The 23424-nt window shown below is 32.9% G+C and overlaps 2 protein-coding genes across 2 annotated transcripts; both read right to left on the reverse strand.

Moving 5' to 3' along the window:
• Positions 1–6181: 6181 nt before the first annotated feature.
• Positions 6182–9093, reverse strand: LOC144567191 (WAT1-related protein At5g64700-like). The gene is made up of 7 exons (XM_078317267.1): positions 8624–9093; positions 8472–8534; positions 8250–8366; positions 7442–7688; positions 6849–7007; positions 6608–6759; positions 6182–6435 (listed from the first exon to the last, which is right to left on the reverse strand). Exons 1-7 carry the CDS (start codon positions 8797–8799, stop codon positions 6234–6236), a joined length of 1116 nt encoding a protein of 371 aa, XP_078173393.1. The 5' UTR covers positions 8800–9093; the 3' UTR covers positions 6182–6233.
• An 8001-nt stretch (positions 9094–17094) lies between these two features.
• Positions 17095–22753, reverse strand: LOC144567213 (putative ribosomal large subunit pseudouridine synthase SVR1, chloroplastic). Its single transcript, XM_078317297.1, has 10 exons — positions 22202–22753; positions 22030–22109; positions 21832–21932; positions 21683–21752; positions 21306–21399; positions 21171–21219; positions 20942–21092; positions 20681–20737; positions 20476–20531; positions 17095–17436 (listed from the first exon to the last, which is right to left on the reverse strand). Exons 1-10 carry the CDS (start codon positions 22665–22667, stop codon positions 17376–17378), a joined length of 1185 nt encoding a protein of 394 aa, XP_078173423.1. The 5' UTR covers positions 22668–22753; the 3' UTR covers positions 17095–17375.
• Between the last annotated feature and the right edge of the window lie 671 nt (positions 22754–23424).

Genomic DNA, 23424 nt, shown 5'->3' on the forward strand with positions numbered 1-23424 from the left:
ATTTAGTTATTGTGTAATTGGGTCAAGGGCAGTATTAAACAACAATACAGATCCGCCTTTGGTGATAAGGTGTTCCATCATTCTTGGTGGAAAAAAAAATTCCAGAGCAGAATAGGCGGAATTGTTTTTTTACTTGTTATATCTGAAATTTATTCTTTAGAAAATATCAATTTTGTGTTCAGATGAAACAACAAGAAAAAAAAGGGATCGTGGTGTCAATATTAAAGTAATAATTGTTGTTTCAAGTCTGGCATGAGGTTAGCATGTATTCAGATGGAAAACAATTCTTTCTCATGTTGGAATCGCAGTTGTTAGTGTTTTAAAAAAAAATCTCACTCGAATGCCCACCTGTGCTTTTCTAATTTCTATAATTCCAATTTCATCGTAATATGTTCTAAATAATCATTTTTTTAGAAAAAAAAAGGCAAACTTGGCCGTTGCAATTAGAATTAAAACATTAACTTACAAAAGCCTAAAGTATCAAGCATTCAAATCTTAGTCCCAAATTGCATCATCGACCCAAAAATACTATGCTCTAATCAGAATATGTTTGGGCCTCCAAAATCTATCAAATCAGTTTTAAATAATAAATTCAAAACGTTTAAACCGACCTCTTTAATGAGAACTAATTTGTTTCCATATAAAAAAATAATAATTTTGAATTTTTTTACTATCAAGTAAAGTGGCAAAATATGAAGAATTTTGTGTTAATTTTAATGCACTAGTTATTAAAACCTTTCACTGCTTGACTTGAAAGTAAATAAAATCGAAAATTAAAAAACATTATGGAAACAAAGGTCTCATTAATTAAAGAGATCGGTTTAAACGGTTTGAATTTGTCGTCTAAAGCTAAATGTTAAATTTTGAAAACTGGAAACACATTGTTAAAATACTAGAGGAAACACAGTAGCCAGACTATACGTAACCTCGTTTCTGAAAATTCGATTGAATAGTTCTTCTATAATAAAGTGAAAATTTGTTGTACACAACCGCGTGTAAAGGCTTTTCATTGATCATCTCACACTATTGTTGCGGGTGGGAGCATGATAATGCGTGTGAGAGTAGATGTAAGCAAGAGAAAGAGAAATAATTTTTTCACTTTGCCTACAAAGATAGCAAATGCAGTCATGCCTCTCAACTTTGGGATCCATTCTTGCCTGACTAAATTATTTTAGATAAAAATGAAAGTCATGCTTTTTAACTTTAAAAATTCATGAGGGACCTGTGACCTAAATTTGATAATAAAAAAAGGTTTCTAATAACAATCTCCGCACCTTTATTCTTGTAAAAAATTCTACAGAAACTTCCAAAACAATCATAGGGGGACTGCTCAATCATTAATAAGCTATTAGTAAATTGTTAGTGTTTAATTTGAAACATCAAAGTATTTATGTTGAATTTGCAACTATTAATCCTTATGCAATGATCTCTATTTATGAAAGAATAAATCAATCCATCAGTTATTCCAGCAAAAAAATTCTTTTTTTTAATCGTCCCCGCACAATTGGAAACCATTAAATAAACAATCCTCTCATAAATACTTGATAGTTATCCCCGCACAAAAGTTTCTTTTTATTTTGTATCGTTCCCGCATAACTGGGGACTATTAAATAAACAATCTCCTCACCCCAATAATAATACTTCTCAAACATAATGGTAAATATTTTATGTTATATATATAAATATTTTATATTACATGGATAAATACTTCTCAGACTTAATTGCAACTTTTAGTAAAACATCAATAATAAATATTTCTCAGACATAATGATAAATATTTTATGTTATATAGATAAATACTTTATGTTACATGGATAAATACTTCTCAAATATAATTATAATTTTTAGTAAAACATCTATGACTTAAATAGATTGGATGAATATTTTATGTTACATGGATAAATACTTGACGATACAAAAATAAATACTTTCTTCTTGAACTTGTCAATAAGTAATGTTTAATCAAATCAATGTATCATCATGTCAGTGACAATGATAAGTACTTATCAGAAACAATGATAAATATTTTTTTGAACTTTGTTCTTGGACTTGTCAATAAGTAATGTTTAATCAAATCAATGAATTAACATGTCAGAGACAATGATAAGTACTTATCAGAATTAATGATAAATATTTTCTTGTATTTTGTTCTTGAATTTGTCAATAAGTAATGTTTAATCAAATCAAAGTATCATCATATCAGAGACAATGATAAATACTTATCAGAATTAATGATAAATATTTTCTTATATTTTGTTCTTGAATTTGTCAATAAGTAATGTTTAATCAAATCAAAGTATCATCATATCAGAGACAATGATAAATACTTGTCAGAAACAATGATAAATATTTTCTTGAACATCAATAAACATATAAATATTTATTAGCAGGGATTGTTATTAAAGGACAATATAATTAATGCGGAGATTGTTATTAAAAGACAGTATAATTTAATGCGGTGATAAATGGAAATTATTAGCGGAATAAATGGGGGGATAAATGGCAGTTAAGGAAGTTAATATTGAGATAGAAAGTGCGGGGATAAATGAGAGAAAATGGGTGAGGGGAATAATATAATTTTTCATAAAAAAATAGTGTGCTGTAGTTGTCAAATAAAAAATTGTTATAAAATATCCCTTCCCATTCATAGTTTGATTTTTTTTTTTTTTTTTTTTTTAAAACTTGGTAGTGATAAAATTGCTTACAACATCAATTTCTAATTATTATTATAGAGCTTATGTTATAATATCAATTCTGCCCCTTGAGTTTGTAAGCCCTGTACACTGAACAACCCATGTTACAATCGTTTTCTTGTTGCCACAAAACTTTTGCTACAACTTTGCATCTTCCACAGCTCGGTTGGCAATTAACCAAAGTAGTAACTTTTGTCCTCAAAAGATAACCTCATTACGTTGTCTCTATAACAACCACAACACTGCCATGAAATCTATGGTCCACACCTGCATCTGTCCACCCATGTTGCCACAATAAAAAAAGCCTTGATGCCTCTCAAATATTAGCTAGACACCGAGTCTCCATTGTGCATGAGATTGACAAAACGTGCCCAAACCGCCATAGCATTTGCACATTGAAAGAAGAGATGTTCTGATGTCTCCAGAATGCAATCCTCACACAACACACAGTGAGTTTGAAATTGTTTATGTACAAAAATATTAAATGCACAAAAGAATGCAAAGTCCAAACGCAGAGTTACTATCCATCAAAGAAATTTAGGCAATGGGCACGGGATAAATCTCTAAACAGGGAAAATAGTGATTTTTCTCCATGATTTAGTGTTGGGTTTAAATGTTTTGATTACTATTTATATATCGGTCCAAATTTGTACCAGAAAAAGTTGGGGCTGCAGACAAGAAAAGATGTGTTTATTAGATCTACTCTTAACATCGAAGAAACATGTCGAAAGGATATTCACAACAACAAAGTAGGCACTTTTCACGAGAGAAAAAACGCATTTATGACGGTACTCCGTCACCGTCGCGAAAAGTACCGTCACAAATAGAAAATGCACGTTATGTAGTGGTTTTTTACCCTCGCAAAAAGTGTCAGTCTTTTGTAATGGTTTTTTTCTTTAACAAATCAATTGGATTAAGCATGTCAATTATTTTGTAATCGGATAATTAATAGCCTTTATGTATTACTAATGCTCGGCCCAGTGACCCACTGATTTAGATGCTCCTTTGCTTAACTTAGCAAGAGGGAATTTGGTATCAGTGGGTCTGTATCGGCCACTTACACCTGTTTGGGTGGAGATTAAAGGAAGAAATAAGAGGTAAATAATAGAAGGGAATGGAATGAAATAGAAATAAAGATTAACATATTTAATCTTTTCGTGTTTTAATGATTAATGAGATAAAATAAATTTAACTTTTATTTCAGTCTTATTTTTTGTTTGGTTGATTAAAATTTATGAGGTTAATGAAAAATTCGGTGACTGTTGTAGGTTTGAGGAAAAAATATTGTATGAGAATTATATATGTAAGATATAGGATTGGATATTTGTGTTATTTTTTCTAAAAATATTTGTAACAAAAATTTTTTCCATCCGTTACACTCCAATTTGGAAGGGAAACCGATTCAATTAATTATAATGATACAAGATTAAACTTTTCACCTCCCTGTACATTTCACCTCCTGCCTAAACCCGGCAAACTCTAATGCATGTCTAATGCATGATGCAACTTCAAATGAAATGGCCAAAACCAATTAGCAGAGGTAAGAAAGATTTCGACATCGTTTTGATTCTATTATTATGGTGATTAATAGAATTTTTTATGGAGAAATTAAACAAGATTTGGAAGAGAGTAAACATTGAAAACAAACAAGACCAACAAAGGGTGTAAACAAAATTGCCCCTGTTGGTTAAAAGACAAAAAAAAAAAAATATGTAAAATTATGTGTGTAGAGTTGTGAAGTATTTTTTTTTAAATAAAATAAAATAGGGGTTTAAGCTCCTAACTTATGGTTTATTAATTATATAAAGTTTTACCGTTAGAAAAAAGGAAATAATTGATAGCTCAGTGAGTATTGAGCTTTTAAAAACAATTATAATTTTATGAAATTTTGAGAAATTATTGTAAGCCCATCTCTAAAATTCGGTTGCATCTCGCTCTCACGAATTACAACCATAAAAGTTCTTCTATAAGCAATTGAAAGTTTCTTGTTCAGAACAGCATGCAAAGGCTTTTCATTGATTATCTCACACTATTGTTGCTGGTGGGAGCATGATAACGCGTATGAGTAGATGTAAGCAAGAAAATGAGAAATAATATTTATTAAAAAGATGATTTACCGATTCTTCCCTTTGTCTACAAAGATAGCAAATGCTCGGCAGGGGCACGGAGGAAATAATAGATGCCAGGGGCACGGAGGAAATAAAAGATAGCAAATGCTCGGCAGATAGCAAAAGTCAGGGGCACGGAGGAAATAATAGATGCCAAGGAGTCAATGATATCTGCTAGTACCAGTGAAGCTGATGGAGTGACATAAGCAGTCAAAAATCAGATTTCCTTTTACTCATTATTTTCTTTATTTTCGCCATTGTCTGTATGTGAGCTTCCACAACAGCACCTTCACTACTTTAGGTTTCTTTTATTTTGTTTCCTTTACATTACTCACAACTCATGAGTTGGAACATTTTGTAATCTGCAGTTACAACACTCTTGTAACATTTTAATGAAATCAATTAGAGGCTGGACCTCTATTTTTCCTCAAAAAAAGCAAATGCTCGGCAGGATCCATCCTTGCTTGACTAAATTTACTGTAAAAGCTGACGAGGGAACCTATGATCTCAATTTGATAGTAAAAAATAATATGCGTTGCACTTGTCAAATAAAGGTTATAAAAAAAAAAAAATCCCTTTACCATTCATTGTTTGAAATTTTTATTTTTTAAGGTTGGCAGAAAGTGCCGACTTGTTTGAAACTTTTTATGTACAAAAAAGTGAAATGTACAAAAGAATGCACAATTCAAACGCAGAGTTGGTATCCATCAAAGCAACGCAATGGATAATAGAAACATCTAGGCAGGAAAATAGTGATTTTTCTCTATTGCCCTGTTAAATGTTTTGATTATTATTTATATATTGGCCCAAATTTGTACCAGCAAAAATTGGGACTGAAAACCATAAAAGATGCATTTGTTAAATCTTCTGTTAACTTCTAAGAAACATGTCAACATGATTCTATTCTGTTTAACTTTTATTTCATATCTTCAATTGGATTAAGCATGTCCTTCCGTGCTATTATGTTATTGGATAATTAATAGCTTTATGTACTAGCTTATGTTAGGTCCACCGAATTAGATGCTCCTTTGCTTAGCAAGAAGGGAATTTGGTACCAGTGGGACTGTATCGGCAACTTATTGGCAACCTATGCAATATCTTGTTGAAATTGAGACATTTTCAAGTCCCAAATATCTACAAAGTCTATTTCTTATCAATTTCATGGGGTCATTCATTAACCCTTGTTAATTATACATGATTTGAACTATAGATTATGGCGTCTTTCATAATTAATTATATGACATGATATCGGAGATAATATCAAGATTTCCATTAAGATTTCTAAAAAAACAAAAGAAAATACCGGCGATAATTATATGATATGATATGATACCGGCGATAATTCAATTACTTGATAATATCGAGATTTCTAAAAAAACAAAAGAAAAGGAGCGTAGAAAGAATAAAATTCCAAATCTGTACAAGACAATCATCATAGTGTTTGTGGAGATACATGATCTGGAGATAGTCTTTCATCAATGGGTACTACTCTTTCATCAATTGGTACTATTACTTCTTGATCCATATTTCGGGATTTCGAGTTCTCGTCGGATAAATCAGAGATTTTGCTCTCTCTATTCTTCCCCCACAAAACGCAGTAGAGACCAGCAACCGTCAAAATTCCGCCCAGAATACTGCACACAAATAAAAATTGTTAACAAAATTCTCCCTAAACTTGTTAATAACAAACTAACTAAAGCAAATTGCACAAAGTAATGACAATCTAACAGGACTTATTGTGTATTTGTACCAGTTGTTCATCTAGAGTATGAAAATAGATTAATGTATATATAAATATATAATTACCTTCCGAAATGAATCGTCTCCCCTAAAATTATCAGTGCAGAGAATACAGTGAACACAATGGCCAATGGATTTGACATGGCAACAAAAACCGGCCCCTTCACTTGCAAGACCCATGCTTGTAAGTACCATGATATTCCGGCATTACAGAGCGCCTGAAATGGAAATCGTATGAAAATATCAGCTCATTTTTTTCTGAAAAAAAAAAGCTGAGTAGTGTAATTTTTCTGAGATTAATACTTACACAGTAAACAACAGCAAGAAGTCGCACATCAAAACCCATCTTCCATTTGGTAAAGTCTCTTTCAAATGCGATTGCGACAATAAACGTCTGAACTGTGCTGAATACACACTGAAGCGTGGTTAAGAGGAGCTTCGAAGGGCATTCTTTGAGTATCAGACCCTGCACAAATCACCAATTTAATATCAAACTTTCATGTCCATTTCTCTTTAAATTACTTAGTTTGGGCGAGAACTTAATAAATTGGAGCTTAATTATGTCCCTGTTATTTGTATGGTGGTTTCTTTGTTTTGGGTTGTTTGTAGCTTTTTTTTGGCATTTGGTTGATATATATGTTGGTTCTATTTTGTACTTGTTTTGATTTTGCTTTCTAATTAAATAATTGGCATGACTACTATAAAAAAAATTCCAATACCCGCACACCCCCCCCCTCCCAACCCACAAAAGAAGGAAAAAAAAAGAAAAGAAAAAGTAATCACCAACATAAATTCTTAAAAAAAGCAATTGACACCTACTAGGAAGTAATAATGTAACAACTACAAAATGGGAAAGTGAATGAATTTGAAAATTAAAATTAGTGAAGTGTAAAAATTAACCTGCGCAACCAACCAAAGGGACCAGGCTGTGTTAGCAAAGAAGAGGAGGAAGGTTCCTTTTACCCAATCTCCTTGGGAATGAGATGCCGATTGACCGCCGTTTTTCGGCTGAAATAGACGGTGGTGATTCAATGGATGTATTGTGAACCCCACGTAGAAAGCAATGACCACGACTCCGGCAAGGCAGAATAAAACACCTATGGCCTTGGCTATCCCGTGAGAGGTTCTTATCTTTAGGGTCTCCATCCTATTTCAGTAATACATCAAAAGAGTTGTTAGTATACTCAATATACTGATTGTAATTTTTATGGACAAGTTATATTTTTAGATATTGCATCAAGAGGCTACTACCAATAAACAGTGAAGCATGTTTCCTGTGAAAGACGGACTAATGTTTGGCAGTAGGTATTGTCTGATATGAATTTCTTAGTGGTAGGTTTGTTTGAACTTGTATGCTTCTCTCTGTTTTCTTTTCTTTTAATTGAAGGTGGCAGAAAAGAAAACTGAATGCTCATGAAAATGTGGCACAAATTTGCAAACTAGCAGCCAATTCTCATCATAAATAAATAAAAAGGACACAAAGACAACAATGCAAAAAAATAATAATAATAAATTAAACTAAAGATTGGATTCTTCTGTGCCAAGTGTAATAAGGTTCTGTAGCAACCATGTGTAACATATTATATCTAAATAAAAAAAAAGGAATTCTTGGCTTATGTAAATTTTCTTTTTTGAAGGCAAGTTGGTTATAGCTTATGTAAATTCTCAAGGTTTAGAAAAAAAAAATTATAATATAATAGGAAGTCACCTTAAGAGAAAAGCCAAGAAGAAAGTTATAACAGGGATAGCATTAAATGCAGCGCTTGCTACTGTTTCTGAGGTGTACTTCAAGCCTATGTGATACACATTTAATCCCACTGTAATCCTGGGAAATAAAAAGATTGAGAACAATTAATTAATAACTTGTTTATGAGCATATCTTTGAACATTCTTTTTATTTAGCTTTTCAATTAATAATTAACATACTTACCCAACTAGTGAAAGCATGAAAATCTTGAATAACACCATGAATGATAACTTTGATGATGTCCTCCTTCACAGAATAACAAACACTCGTTAAAATTTCAATCTTAAAACAGAGCAAGATACAAAAAGAAGAAGAAGAAGAAGAAAAAAACTCACCATTTTGCTCCAATTGTGATTGGAACCAAGACAGCCGAGGCGACGGCTTGGCGATAGAAGAGAAAAACCACAGGGCTCAATCCCTCATCCAAGGCGGCCTTTGACAGCACAAACATGCCAGTATAGATCACTTGAATGATAACTACAACGACATATGGCCTCATGTCTTGGGCCATGGTACCGGATGGATTAAAGTTTTGCCTCAAGCTGGAGAATGGAGGAGAGAAGAATTTGAACACTATTCTATTAACAGAAAGTGATGTACACGTAATCTATAGCAAGCACAAGAAATAATTGGAAGCTTTGTAATGCCAGTGCACCTCAGTTAATGTGCACTTTGCTATTTATATACAATGACAACATTGACAACAAAGGCATCTCGCTTTCTTGGATGTTTCCACAACCGCTCCATGACTATCGCACAAGGGACCCACAAGTCATTGGATTGAGTCAACAACTCAACAATTCATGTGACAAGAAGATGCTTTTTTTTTTATTGGCGCATTTAGTTATTATCAATTTGACCCTTCCAATAATAGGAAGGCTGCCAACACTAATTGACTCTTTTCAGTTTTCTTTTGACTATAAAGTATAAACAAAGGTAAAGTATTTATTCCTCTCACATGGCACATTCAGACTTGACGAATGTTTGCAAAACTGACTTCAAACGAAGAATCTAATCCGTTTAAACTAATATATTTAATTGGTTGTGCAATTACATGCAAAATATATAATTTTTCAAATTTATTAAGTATCAAGTCAAGCGGTCAAATTTGAGAGTTTTTAAGTTAATTTTAATGCATTCATTTTTTAATATTTTTGACAGCTTGACTTAGTATTAAAATAATTCAAAAATATATAAATTTGATATGTAAACACATTACTCATATAGTAAATCAATTTGAATAGATTGGAATTATTGTTTGAAGCCTATCCAATAAATTTTGAAGTTGGTGGCATATGACACCGATGTCATACTAGCCGGACTCGACTTGAGTTTTGTCAAATTAGAATATGTCTATTTTAGATTTAATGATTTTGATCGATTCAAATTTTTTATCAATAATCAGACAAAACGGACAAATCAAAAGAGTTTAAACATCGTGCTTTTTTTAAAAAAAAGGCTATAAGCCCATTCCATTGCTGAAACAGTTAATAAAAACATCTTGCTTTGTTTAATTTAAAATGAAATTCGTACGATTAGGAGAGGAGACATTCCTAATTCAATCAATCAAGCAACCCAAAGTCACAATCAGATTACCTATTAGATAATCAATGTTTGCAAACCTTCGGTGTTTTTATTTTTATTTTTATTTATCGAGAAATGTTTATATATGCCCCATGAACAAATTTTCAATCAAATCTCTTTACTGACAAATATATTTTTTTTCCATTTAAAATTTTAATTTCTTTCTGCATAATTATCTCGTATCTGAAGAAACAAAACACAAGAACACGTCCAATTTACGTCTCCCTTTTCCAAATTAACGAATATATTAACAGAGTAGTTTTGGCATCATGCGGTGTATGGACTATAGAATTAAAATAACTCTGCATATAGTTCGCGCATTGCATGAAGCCAAAATTCCTCTGTTAATATCTTTACCCCCAATGCCCATAATAATTGAGCATTGATCTGGTCCATTTTTGTTTCCCAGTCCGGTTTTGAAACAAAACACAAATAAATTCGGTTATCAATTGAGAAATCCAGAAGAATTATATTAAAAGAAAAGGAACTGATTGCAACACCCTAATTTCGGTACAAACATAAAGCTAAAGGTTTCTTCTATAAATTTTGCAAAATTGATAGAAGGTATAATTGTAATGTGAATATAATGTCCTGCTTTGTTCATGAATTATAGTTTCTTTGTATATTCAGATTTATGAGTGCGGATCCTCTGCATTAATTTACCATTTGAGTTTGAGTTTGAATCTGAATTATCTAATTAGAATCCAAATCAATCCGGCCCAAATCTGTAATGTGCATAGTTCTTTAAAATTCATACAATATATAACGAACATACCATATTCAAATTCAAACAAATAGTTACCTTTGATATGAATTCAAGATTTATAGCGAACAAATCATGTTTTGTTTTTCTTACTTGTCACGAGAACGGAGTAGATCTAATAGACATCAAACTTACTTTTGGATCTGATGGGTTGCAAAATCATCCGGTCCGCTTTAAGATACGTATGCATGAAAATTGATGCAACCTTGCACGAATATTAAAGTGAAACACATATCATATCAGATCTACTCCGCAGTTCACTTGTCACATATATATTAAGAATTGAGCTTAGTAGCTGTAAAAGACTTCTTGAAAAAGCATGGTGAACCCTTAGAACTTTTGAGGCACTATCCAGAATTAGAATTAATGAACACAAAACTGAGTTGTATGCCCTCAACATAGATACATTCTTAACACAGGAACTAGCTACTTTATTTCATTGTAGGATTGCTCAATTTCCTTTTAAGTATTTGGGAGTTCCTTTACATAATTCTCAGCTGTTGCTTAAAGATTGGCAATTCTTATTAGACAAAGTCGATAAGAAATTACAAAGTTGGAAAGGGAGACTTTTATCCATTGGTGGTAGGTTGAAAGTTTGACAGTTTGACACTAGTTAATGCTGTCCTCACTTCTCTACCTTTGTATGCTTTATCTATTTATAGAATACTAAAAGGGATACTCAACAAACTAGATAGATATAGACGCAAATTCCTATGGCAGGGGTATGGCACCACTGCCAAAAAACATTCTTTGTTAAATTGGCCTAGTGTGTGCTTAACCAAACAACATGGTGGGATGGGAATTTTAGATTTAGATCTAATGAACATTGCATTATTGGCCAAATGGGTGTGGAAATTCAAAGACCCTACATACCATAGTCCTTGGAAAATCTTAATCACATATAAATATGACATAAAATATTTGCCACCATCTTCCTTTTGGAAAGCTGTGTTAGATATTGCTCCTCTAGTTCAACACAGTATTTCTCTCTCCTAATTGCCCTTTGTTTCTTTTTGGAATGATATCTGGTATGGGGAATGCAGCCTTGCTACCCTATTTCCACACTTATACAATAAATGTACTCTTCCTAATATCACACTTCATGAAGTCTTGGCAGAGCAAGGGGACAATTTACAATACAACAGGCAACTAGCGGGGATGGACTTGAAAGATTGGGAAGATTTACAAAATATCCTTTGCACTTTAGTAATTGATGACAATCACCCTCCAATGAGATGGAGATGGTCATCTTTGGGACTTTTTAATGTCAAATCTTTATATCAATTTTTAAATTTTAGAGGAACCAGTCCGATACAACCTATGATTTGGTGGAAACTACCAATATCCCCTAAAATCAAAGTCTTTATGTGATTGGTTCAAAAACAAAAAATTCTCACCAAATCTCAGTTAGTCAAAAGGGGATGGCAGAGTTCAACACACTGTCATTTTTGCCAAGAACATGAAACTGTCAACCATCTCTTTATTCAATGCTCATGGGTTAGACAAATTTGGTTTTGGTTAGGTCAATGCCAAGATGAATTCAGCAATTGGGATTCTATTCAAGACATCTTGACTTTTGCGTATTCTTTGTCACACACTCAACAACAAGCTTTCCTTATTGTGTTTAGTGCATTAACTTGGACAATTTGGAATATACGTAATGACATTTGCTTTAATCATGCTTCCATACCTACAGGTCGGAATGCAATTATTCTTATTGTTTCTCTCACGTTATTTTGGACAGGTAATGAAGTTGGGCAGATTGACGAGGCGGTGCAGACTTGGCTGCCACAGGCAATGGAGGACATACCACTTCGCACCTCAGGTGGGACTGATGAGCTAGTACTGGTAGAAGATGCACACTCTGGGGGTTCGGATGATACCGCATGATATCTCTCTAGTGTTTTTTTTTTTTTTTTAATCTTGCCAAACTGTTATCTTTGCTGCTGTGATCAGCTCTGTTTTGTTTTTATATGTTGTGAACACCTCTCTTTTCGGTTAGTGTTTGCTGGTATATTTTGATTAGAAGTCCACAGGGCGTTATTGGTGCATACCCAATAAGCTGATGACATTGGGTTTTCTAATATATGTTTCTGCAATGAAACGGGCTTAACAGCCTTATTTCAAAAAAAAAAAAAGCTGTAAAAGACTTTTAGGTCATTTTTTCTTACTAGAGAAGAAAGTATAAATATATTATTTAGTTCCTTTACAAGTAGTTGTAAATGGGAAATGTAACATAGTTTGAACAAAGAAGAAGAAAGTTCATATTAAAACAAAAGAAGTTGCAATAATGAATAGAATTGAAATTCATAGTAATAAAAAAAAGGACAAATTGACAATACAACATTGAAAGGAAAGAGACTAGAGAATAAAAAAAAAGGGACAAATTGACAATACAACATTGAAAGGAAAGAGACTAGAGACTCCCTTTTCTTCAGATTGAAGAAATAATAATAATAATAATAAAAAGAGGCCTAATTAGAGAATGAAAAAACACAATACATGCATCCAAATGTTTTGATCAACGTGCTGTAATAGTCATGTTTTGACCAAACGTGATCAATTTGTTTTCCCCTCATTCTGGTTTGATAAGTGCATGGTGGGTACCACTGTCATTAGCATTTAGTTAGGTGAATGTTAGTCTGATAGACTATTGGACACAATTGGTTAGACTATTGGACAATTGGTCTATTTAAAATAGACTAGTGCAAAATAAGGACAAAATAAGATTGGTCAATTGTTAATGATATCCCCAAAATTAACTTCAAGTTTATTTTGATAACAATTCGTAAACGTTTTCATAATGTTAGAGGGGCCGTTGGGCAACAAAGAATTAACACTTGTCCTTCAAAGCATTAATGATATAATTAAATATTAATTCAGTGGATTAATTTTCACCTTCAATGAGCTACGATTCTTGACATGTACTAAAAAGGTTATTGATGACCCATACAGTAGAGTGTGTTAAAACCATTAAATTAAATTTATGACCAGTCCATAAATTTGAGTGAGCTATGGTGCTCACAAAATAAGAGCCCTTTTCTTACTTTACATTAAATTTTTTTTTTCTGAGTTTAAATAACCAATTCAAACCGTTCAACATGATCTCCATATAAAAATCTCTATAGAAACCAATTTTTGCATTTTTTTTTTAATTTATTGGTAAAAAATCAATGTTTTAGAATATTATTGACTATTCAAAAACAGCAATTTTCTACCTATCTAAAATCTTCTTCACAAAGTTACACATGCTGACAATTTTGCAAACCATAATAAATAATTTTATATATTTAAATACTTTTTTGTCTTAAATGTTTATAATATAATATTTTGTATACAAATGAGACTTTCTCATGTATTTTCCTTGTTCAAAGGACAACTTAAAAAAAATAACAATACCTAATTAATCTCTTCAATGAGCTAGGTAGACAAAATAACCAAAATTGTACGAAATGTAACGTAGTAACTAGTAACTATCTCTTATGATTTACTTAACAAACCAAGCATGCAGCGATAATCTTATAAAATTCTAAAGTGACCTAAGTTCACACGGTCTTCTACTCTGCATCTTCCCTACGTACCCTATATGCTGACTTGAGTAGGTGGAAAAGCGACATGGTGCTGATAGTAAATGGGAAATTTGCACGATTTGAGGTTTTTTGATTTGGTTAGCACGCCTAACAAATAATAAAATAAGTTTGATTACAGCAGAAGTAGAGGACATAGTGGAGTGGTCAAAAACAGAAAAATGTGCTTTTTTTTATTGGTAGTCATAGTCAGACTACCAAACAATATCTTTGGAACATTTTTAGCCAAGTAGGCTACTATCTTTGGAATATTGATTACTAGATATATGTTTATATTTATATATAGGCTAACAGCTTTATTCTTAATTAAGTATCAAATAATTTAACCAAAAATATTCCAAGCAATTATTACATGTACGGTGATGTTTATAAATAAGCTGCCTTTCTAGCACTGTAAAGAATATCCTTCTGCAGGAAACAAAAAAGAAATAGCTTATAGCATTAGGTAAGGAAGGGTCCCTCCAATTTTGGGTCGTGAAAAAATTACCCATAATTATAGTAAAAATTAAACAAATCATATTTCACGAGAAAATTTGAAGTTTTCTAAAAGATGATGACGAGCGGAATCTTCATTTATAGAAATTAAAAAAACAAAAGTAATGAAAATTGATCGGTTGCGATAACATTTTCATCTCATAAAAAAAACTGAAACTTTAGAACGTTCTAAGAAGCTCCTTGCATTACAGAAAATCGGGGACATCAATGATCGGTGCCATGATTAGACTTTTGATCATTCGTGTGATATCGTACTTTGTCAAATTTTTAAAAGATGACCACAGCACAGAACACATGAGTTACACATAACCGATACACATGTCATGTTATTCTGTAATATAACTGTGTCATTATGTAGAGTCGGTTCCGCCATATCATTTTCTCACTCTACTTTTAGCAATCGCTACATCAGCAACCAGTACATAGCGACCAACAGTGGTCGCAAAAGAGCACCCGACGCTTTTATTTTCAGCGGCCGATTCCCAATCGTTGATCCTCCTTTCTGTTGTAGTAGTGTTGGGATGCAAATGTGACCGCCATCATTAGATTTCCCTTTTTTTTTCTTAAATTTCTATATATAAATAATTCTGAATGACGAGAAAATGATGCCATAATGATAGTGACAACGAGCCTAATAGATGGTATCCATTCCCGTCGACCCATATGAGATAACCGTGTTGAGACTTGAAGATATTTTTTATTTTTTTTGAAGGAAAACTTGAAAATCATGGAAATCATTGAAATCATTAAAGTCTGTTTCCTTTTCTCGTTCCCTTCAAAAAAGTAGGTGCACTTCCTTTGGCTAAAAAATGTCTAACTCTGAAGGCTTCCAAAGACAGTGACTTCTAACAACATGACGTGAAAGCAGGTGAAATATTCGTAGAAGAGGAAGGAATGAACTTGTCTGACTACGGGAAATATTGATGGTCAGAAGACAAAATAAACTCTCCTGGAATGAGCACTAAAGAAAATGTTTATAGGTAATGTTCGGCAATCATAGCTTAGAGTTCCTTAGTGTTTTAAGAAGTCTTAAGCTGACCGAACGGATGCTTCTTTATTAAGCTTAAAACTATTTTTTTAGTGGTCCTTTTGTCTACTTTTTTTAAGCTTGCTCAAGGTTTTAAATCATAGTTCTACATGACTTAAGCAATTTGTCAAGCTTAAGGTCTTCTTAAGAAAGTGATTCTTTAATTTTATTGTCGAACGGGTGTTCCTTAGTGCAGCTTAAATTTTAAGTTTGTGACTCTTGCCGAACACTCTCATAGCGATTACGGTCCTTCATAAAGTTCACATAGGTTTATGAACATATATTTTTATTTAAATTTTAAATAGTTGATTTAAATCGTTCCAACTTAATTTTCATATAAAAATGTATTTGAAGACAAAATTTTATATATTTTTTAAAAGAATTTACTTCCTGATTAAAAGATTATGGACTATCAAGTAGTGATTTTTACCTATCTAATTAATAGTAAAAAATATTAAAAAAATATAAATTTTGATATGCAAGTAATTTTCATATGGTGATGATGCTAAGTGGTTCGAATTGACCGTTTGAACTTTAAAAAGAAAAAAAAAGATTTGTTAAAAAGTGATATAAACCTATTGTACAGACACTACAAAGTATCATAGCCTTAGTCATTTCTATATAGGAAAAAAGAAGATACGAGGGAAATATTGATGTCCAGAAGATAAAATAAAATACTACTGGAATGATCACTAAAGAAAAAATCTACCGAAATTTTTATTAATATCCAGAAAAAAATATTAAATTTTAAAATCTACACCTCATGCATGTGAATTTTAAAATTTGTTCAAACCGGAGTTGAAATTTTCGATTTCATAAAAAATTTCCAGTTCTAAATAGTCCGAAACCGGAGATTAAATTTTCAGTTCTAAGAACCAGAGAATTAATCCACAGTTCTAAGTTTTTTTTTTAATTAAACAGAGAATTGTTTAACACGTATTTGCATGTGGCCAAGTGTTAGAGAATAAGTTCATTTTAAAGAATGTGTGTAAATTATTTATTAATTTTGGATATTAATAAAAATTTCGGAAAAATCTATATATGAAATGCAATTCCTTAATGAGTACTTTTTGTTGCCTTAACGAGTACTACTTGTTTATTACATTAGGACTAATGCAGGTAAGGTCCATTCACAATTTATACATAGAATTGTTCAATACAAACCCTACGTGCTTTTTGTGAGGTTCATTCAGTTAGGTCCTGTTCAGCAGATTGGGAAAAAAAAAAAAAAATTCAGACCAATGTTTTTTTTCCTACTGTGAACAGTAAAAATTAGTTCAAAATTTTTTATTTCTATTCTCATTCCTATTCCTTAACAGGCTGCCGAACAAAGACATTAAGCTTAATCAATGCAGGAAGTTCTAAAAGTTAATATTGAACAAAAATCACTAAAAACAAAAACAAGTTACATGCACAGGTCTCAATCTCGCAGAGACAACCAAGCAATATTGATATATCCTTTTTTTCTCTTACCAAAACATCATAAATTCAGAGGGCACAAAAATTCCGTTCATCTTTTGAACTCCAAAAGCCTTTGATGCAGAGGTCCTCAATCTGAGCCATTTGGAGGCGACATGAGGCTCCATTTACACGTTACATTTGCAAATCTGTATATATTATCAGGTTCTTTTTCAAGATTTTGCTTCTAGCAACTTCATGTCTGAATCTTTGAGCTCGACAAACTTCCCCAGCCTGTGTATTAAGCAATACATAGTACAGTATTAATAAAGTTTTATGAAAGCTTGCAGCATTCGAGGAAACCAATCTGACCATCCAGCACAAACCCTAATATGACCCTATTTCTCCTTTTCTTTTCTTTTTACAAGTCAATGAAAGATCTAAAGCCTAAATCAGCCAATGACCACCAAACTAATTCATTATCTTCCAACCCGATAAAAAACAAAGCAACCTGAAAATCAAGCAGCCTAGTTCTAACCCGACATGACTAATCAAAATGAGTGACAGCAAATTCGAAAATGATTCAAAGCACAACAAAACCCAATACAAATTTACTTGAGACCTGATTCACCAGTAACTAAAAATGTCCCCGACTGCAGTTAATCCAACCTGACCTGAACAATATCCTAGTTCTAAATCGCACTACACTCGGGGTAAGGATATGGAAAATTTAGTCCAATATTTGATTATGCCTGAACCTTACAAACCCTACTGCAAGGTATATATTCATGTTCCTTTACCCAACACAAAGATACGTGGAATCAGGAATAAAGAGAGATAATGGGAATACCCAATACATGCCTGATGGTCGATGGACATATATATATATATATATAATTAAAATGCATGGTGAAAACTACTGTGCTATGCAAGCACCGGTGGGCCCATGCTACAGCTCCAAATCTCAATTTTGGAGTAGTTCTTGTTTGACCAATCCAAGCTACTCAATATGCTATACATACCAAAATCTTATAGAAAATTAATTTCAATTTTTAAAGTATTTTACACTACTTTTGTATAGGAGGAGATCATTGATTTTGAAAAATTCCGGAATGTCCACTAACATCCATTTCTTCCAAAACAAAAAAAAATTGTAAACAGGAACTTCTCGAATGTTAATAAGGCCAATTACAATATCATAGAGATCACATTGAGTGGTTTGAATTGGCCGTTAAATCTCAAGTATCAAAATTCAAGTCATAACACCGGTCGTCAGTGTTATGAATAGCATTTTAGCTGGACTGTAGCAACTATTGGCATGTTCTTCGGCTCCGAAAACTCAATTTGGATTTTGAGTCGGCCAATCCGAACTGCTGTATGGTACATATAAACCGATTTTTTTATAAAATGAATTTTCTTATTCTTTTGAGATTTGTTTTATTTACTAGTTTTTCTATTGGAAAATTTTCATATTTTGAAAATTCTGGACTCTTCAATAACAGTACTTTCTTCAAATTCAAACAAATAGTAAAAAAAATTTGTAAAAATTGGCCCACTACAAGAACTGAGTATAGAAATCACATTAAGTGGTTTGGATCAGCCATTAAAATCTCAAAAATCAAAATTTTTTAAGTCGTTGCACCAGCCAATCAGTACTGCGCATAGCATCGTAGCCCTCCTCTTGCATGATTATTGAGGAAAAATGTAAAAAAGAGCTCGCTAGATCTATATGTTGTTTAAATTAAGAATAAAATAAACAAATAAAATAGTTGTAGTATATATTGACACCCAACTTCTTTGAGAACATAATATCAGGTCAGAACTCATCTAAAGATAAAAATAAAGATTGTAGGTGTGTCATCCATTATTTTGATAGATGGTCTATCAAATTTGGTTAATTTTGACAATCCTTTGAAGATGCCTCAGATGATTATTCTGGTGAGAACTCTAGTCTGAATTTAAAAATAAAGATTGTAATAGTGATTGTGTCATCGATCATTTATATATAGGGCCTACCAAATTTGGTTCATTTTGGCAATCCTACAAAGATGCCTATGGAAGTTAGCAGTTCAATTTTAACAGATTTTGATAATGACCAAAGATTATACATATATTGATGGGCAGTCTATCTAAAGGATGTACATAACATCCACAAATTAGATGTTCTGGATTTTAACAAATTAAATGCTGACGTTGCATGTCATGGTTGTCAAAATTGGGTGCCAATACATCCCAATAACAAAAACTTTTTATTATTGTTAAAAAAGCAAAAGGAGAAGCTAACTAATTCAGAAATTTCTGGGCCCACAAAACTTATAGCCCCTATACCTTTCCCAAGCCGGAAATAAATCTGCTGCGATTCCAAATAATCGCAGGGAGCCCGCTTTTCCAAAATCCAACTGTTCACTTGTTTCGAGATTCATGCATTTCAAAAAATTAACAGTTGGATTTGGAAAAGCAGGCTCCCGGCAATTCTTTGGAATTGCAGCAGATTTATTTCCTCCCAAGCCAACACAGTGAAGCAATAGATCAAACTTGGGGCTAATGTTGGTTCACTATTGCTAACATGTAGACCTTAAACATCTATTATGACCTTTAAACCACATTATTTCAGCAATTATTTATACTCTATGTTGCATGGATACGGGTACGGATATCATATCGGATACAATATGGATATGGCGATACGGAAATTTTTAAAAATCAAGGATACGATACACCTATTATATATATTTTTTAAATTATATTATTAATTCAACAAATATATTATATAAATCAAATATCAAAAAATCAGAATTCAACACCGCAAAAATACATTAAATACAAAATCTACTGACTTCTAACAACATATTTAAGTTGGCGTGGCGGTAGAGGGGTTGGCGCTGTTGCTGCATAACCCCAGTTCGATTCTCAATGGAACCAGAAATTTTTTTTTGTCTTACAGTTCATACGTGGTGTACACTGTATGTACGCGTATCCGATCCATATCCAGGCGTGTCAGATGTAAGTCAACAAGTATCGGAGACCGTATCGGAAGGTATATGATACACCAGCTCATCCGATACACCAGCTGACGTATCCGATACATATCGGAAGCGTATCGGGCGCGTATTGGTATCCGATACATATCCGACACGGGTACGGAACCCATACAGGAGTATCCGGGTAACATAGTTTATACTTCACCAGCTGACATGCCGTAGATGGAAAACTGTACTACTTTGACCAGTGCAAGGTACTATATTTACCAATACAAGAATGAATATATAACAAACAAAATAAACAAAAAATGTTCTTAAGGAAATAAACAGGAAGAATTGAAGATGGCCATACCTTAAATCTGAAGGAAGCCTGAATCGCCCAATTCGTAGTCTCTTCAAGGAATATAGCTATACAGAAGCAAGGCAAAATCAATTGGATATGGCAAGATCAAGATATTCAATGTATCTGTTGATGTCCTTTTTTTTATCTTTTCTCTTTATTTCTTAGTGTGTGTTTGTTTTCAGGATAGGAGGGTTATGAAACAATCAATATATACCTCAAGTCCCGCATTTTTCACAAGCTCCCTTACTTCATGATTTCTTCCTTCATGAACCTATCAAGCACCAATAATCACACTTATTACCTATTATTCAATGTTTATCCATGCCGTAACTAAGATGTACCAACTTATTGATACAAACATTTGAGTTCAATGAAACCCCTATTGATACATAAAATTGTACTGGTACAGCCTGGTGTGATTCCAACACCAAACCAGCCCATATCCTATGCAGAAACTGGTTGAAAGAGAACGAACCACTATTTTAAGCCTTGGTCTTGAAGCATCACCTTGAGTAGGCAACACCTCAACAATATCAGGTACACATTTTACACCTTCAATTATAGTTCCTTCGCTTATAGCTATGAGATGTCTCCTATGTACCGCACCATGTATTGTTGCTATGTATCTACAATGGAAAAATCAGAACTAATGATATATTAAAGTACTGAGTTCAGATCTTCTTTTGTCAAATGAAATAACATACTCTTTGGGTAACTGAGAAGAAGGATGAGAAAGCCGTTGAGCAAATTCACCTATTCAGAGAGTGTAAAATAATTAAATAAGGCATTTGTCATAAGAAAATATGTGAAACAAAGATTATAATAAAGATATTATGTACCATCGTTTGTGACTACAATAAGACCAGTGGTGGCAACGTCCAGGCGACCAACTGTAAATAAACGAGGTTTTGGTATCCCTTGATGCTTTCTATGCTAAAAGCAAGAAACAAAGAAAAATTATGAAATACGAATATTATATGGAAAAAGTGAAAGTCTGGTCAAAAGGACATTCTCCTATAAAGAAATATCTGATTTGAATGGAAATATGAAACTAAAATATAAATAGTTTCATTTTAATTATGCAAACTTGTGCAATTACACCACTACCTAAAACATATAGATTTATATAGAAATAAAATCATTTCAATCTTCTTCGAGCTTTGTTTTCCCTGTCAAAGCATTCAATAAGCAAATTCATATTTTACAAGGCACGTACCCAACCTTTCAAGTACTCGTCAAATAAAGATATGATTGACTTTGGTTCTTCACCGCATGAGCAGATATACCTGTAAAATATTTTATTTTATAATCCAACACAATTACCAACTACGAACAAAACAAAAATATGAGATAAGTTGCTAGAACCCTTTTGGCTTGTTAACAGCAAAATACAACTTCGGAGGTAGTCTTTTTGGGAGGCGATTTCCATTTACATAGATTGAGTCCTTGGAAATATCGACCTTTGTCTATATAGAATGCAAGAGATAAACAAAAATTAAAAAATAAAGAGTAGAAAGTTTGACACCTAAATATAATAGGTCATCCCGTGCATTAAAAATTTACCTGAGGGGAAGTACAAACAGTCCCGTTAATAGTCACTTTCCCTTGGAAAATAAGTTCATCACTATTTCTCCTCGAAGCCACTACAACAATATAAAACTGGATTAATAGCTTTAGTATGACATTTAGAAGGAAAAAAATAATCAGTTTAAATTTTCTTTTCATTTATATTCACCTCCAGCTGTGGCTAGAACTTTATTCAATCGTTGAGGCCCCTCTTGTGGTTTCCCTGACTTTACTTTTATATGTTCATTGTAAAACCTTCTCGCGGCCTTAGAATACTTGGGAGGTGTCGAGCTAACCACACTTTCTTTGACATCTTTACCAGTAGTAACTTTTCTCCGTTCAATTTTTGAATTTCCTTTCTTTGGCTTGGGCTTCGATTTGGCATGGGTCATGGAATGGAGGAATGCAGCAGAGGTGGACTGGAGAGTAGGCTTTCCATCTGGGCCCCGTAAGATCCCTGGGATTATAAGAGGAATTGCACGAGGAGCGGAGCGGTCGGGGGTTAAGGTTTTAGAAGTGGAGGAGGAAGAAGTGGAGAGGCAGACGAAGGAGAAGCGCCGGTAGGAACAGAGAGAAGTCGGTTTAGCGAGGATGGAGGGGAGATGCGGGAAGGAGGTGAAAGTCGCCATTGCCATGGCGAGAGGAGAAATGGAGGTAGCACCAAGGGGGGAACTGAGCGAGGGAAGTGGATAGAGCAATGGAGGTAAGGAGGGTTTTGGGAGACTCCGGCTTTGACTCGATATTAGTATAATAATACGTGTAACGAGTTAAAAAGATTGTTTACAGAGACCCGACTTAAAAAAATTTTTACTTGTATGCTACAGAAGATATAATTCTTTCCAGTATCACGATTTCAAATTTGGGCTTTATCTTTGAGCCCAATTCTGGTCACTTATGGATAATTTTGGACAATAGGCCGGATACTGGAATTTGCGGATCTTATTTTCCTCGCTGTATAGGTGTGTCAATGCATACGATACGGATTGGTCGAAACGATTTTCATATTCGTATGTTGATCTCATCTTTATTTTACACATATATCATATTTCCGAAATTTTTTTAGTTACCGCCTCTATATTTCGAAACTCTGACTTTACTATTAATTTTTTAAAAATTTACAATATTACTATGTGCGCCATATCAATATGCGCATGATCAAAGAATCATTAGCTATACCAATCTGCGCACGAGTTTCTAGTTCAATCTAAATAAATTTATGCAGATTGAATTAAAAACTTAGGTATGGTGCATGTCTTGGTCCTAAGCAAAACCAATTTGCGCACATATTAAAATTTTAGTTGTTGAAAAATCAAAGAACACAGATGGTAACTAACAAAATATCAAATTGTATTCTTATCCGTTAAAGTTATTGGATTAATAAAAAAAAAACAC

The sequence above is a fragment of the Carex rostrata genome, chromosome 16 (genome assembly GCF_964058835.1).
Source record: "Carex rostrata chromosome 16, lpCarRost1.2, whole genome shotgun sequence".
Classification (NCBI taxonomy): domain Eukaryota; kingdom Viridiplantae; phylum Streptophyta; class Magnoliopsida; order Poales; family Cyperaceae; genus Carex; species Carex rostrata.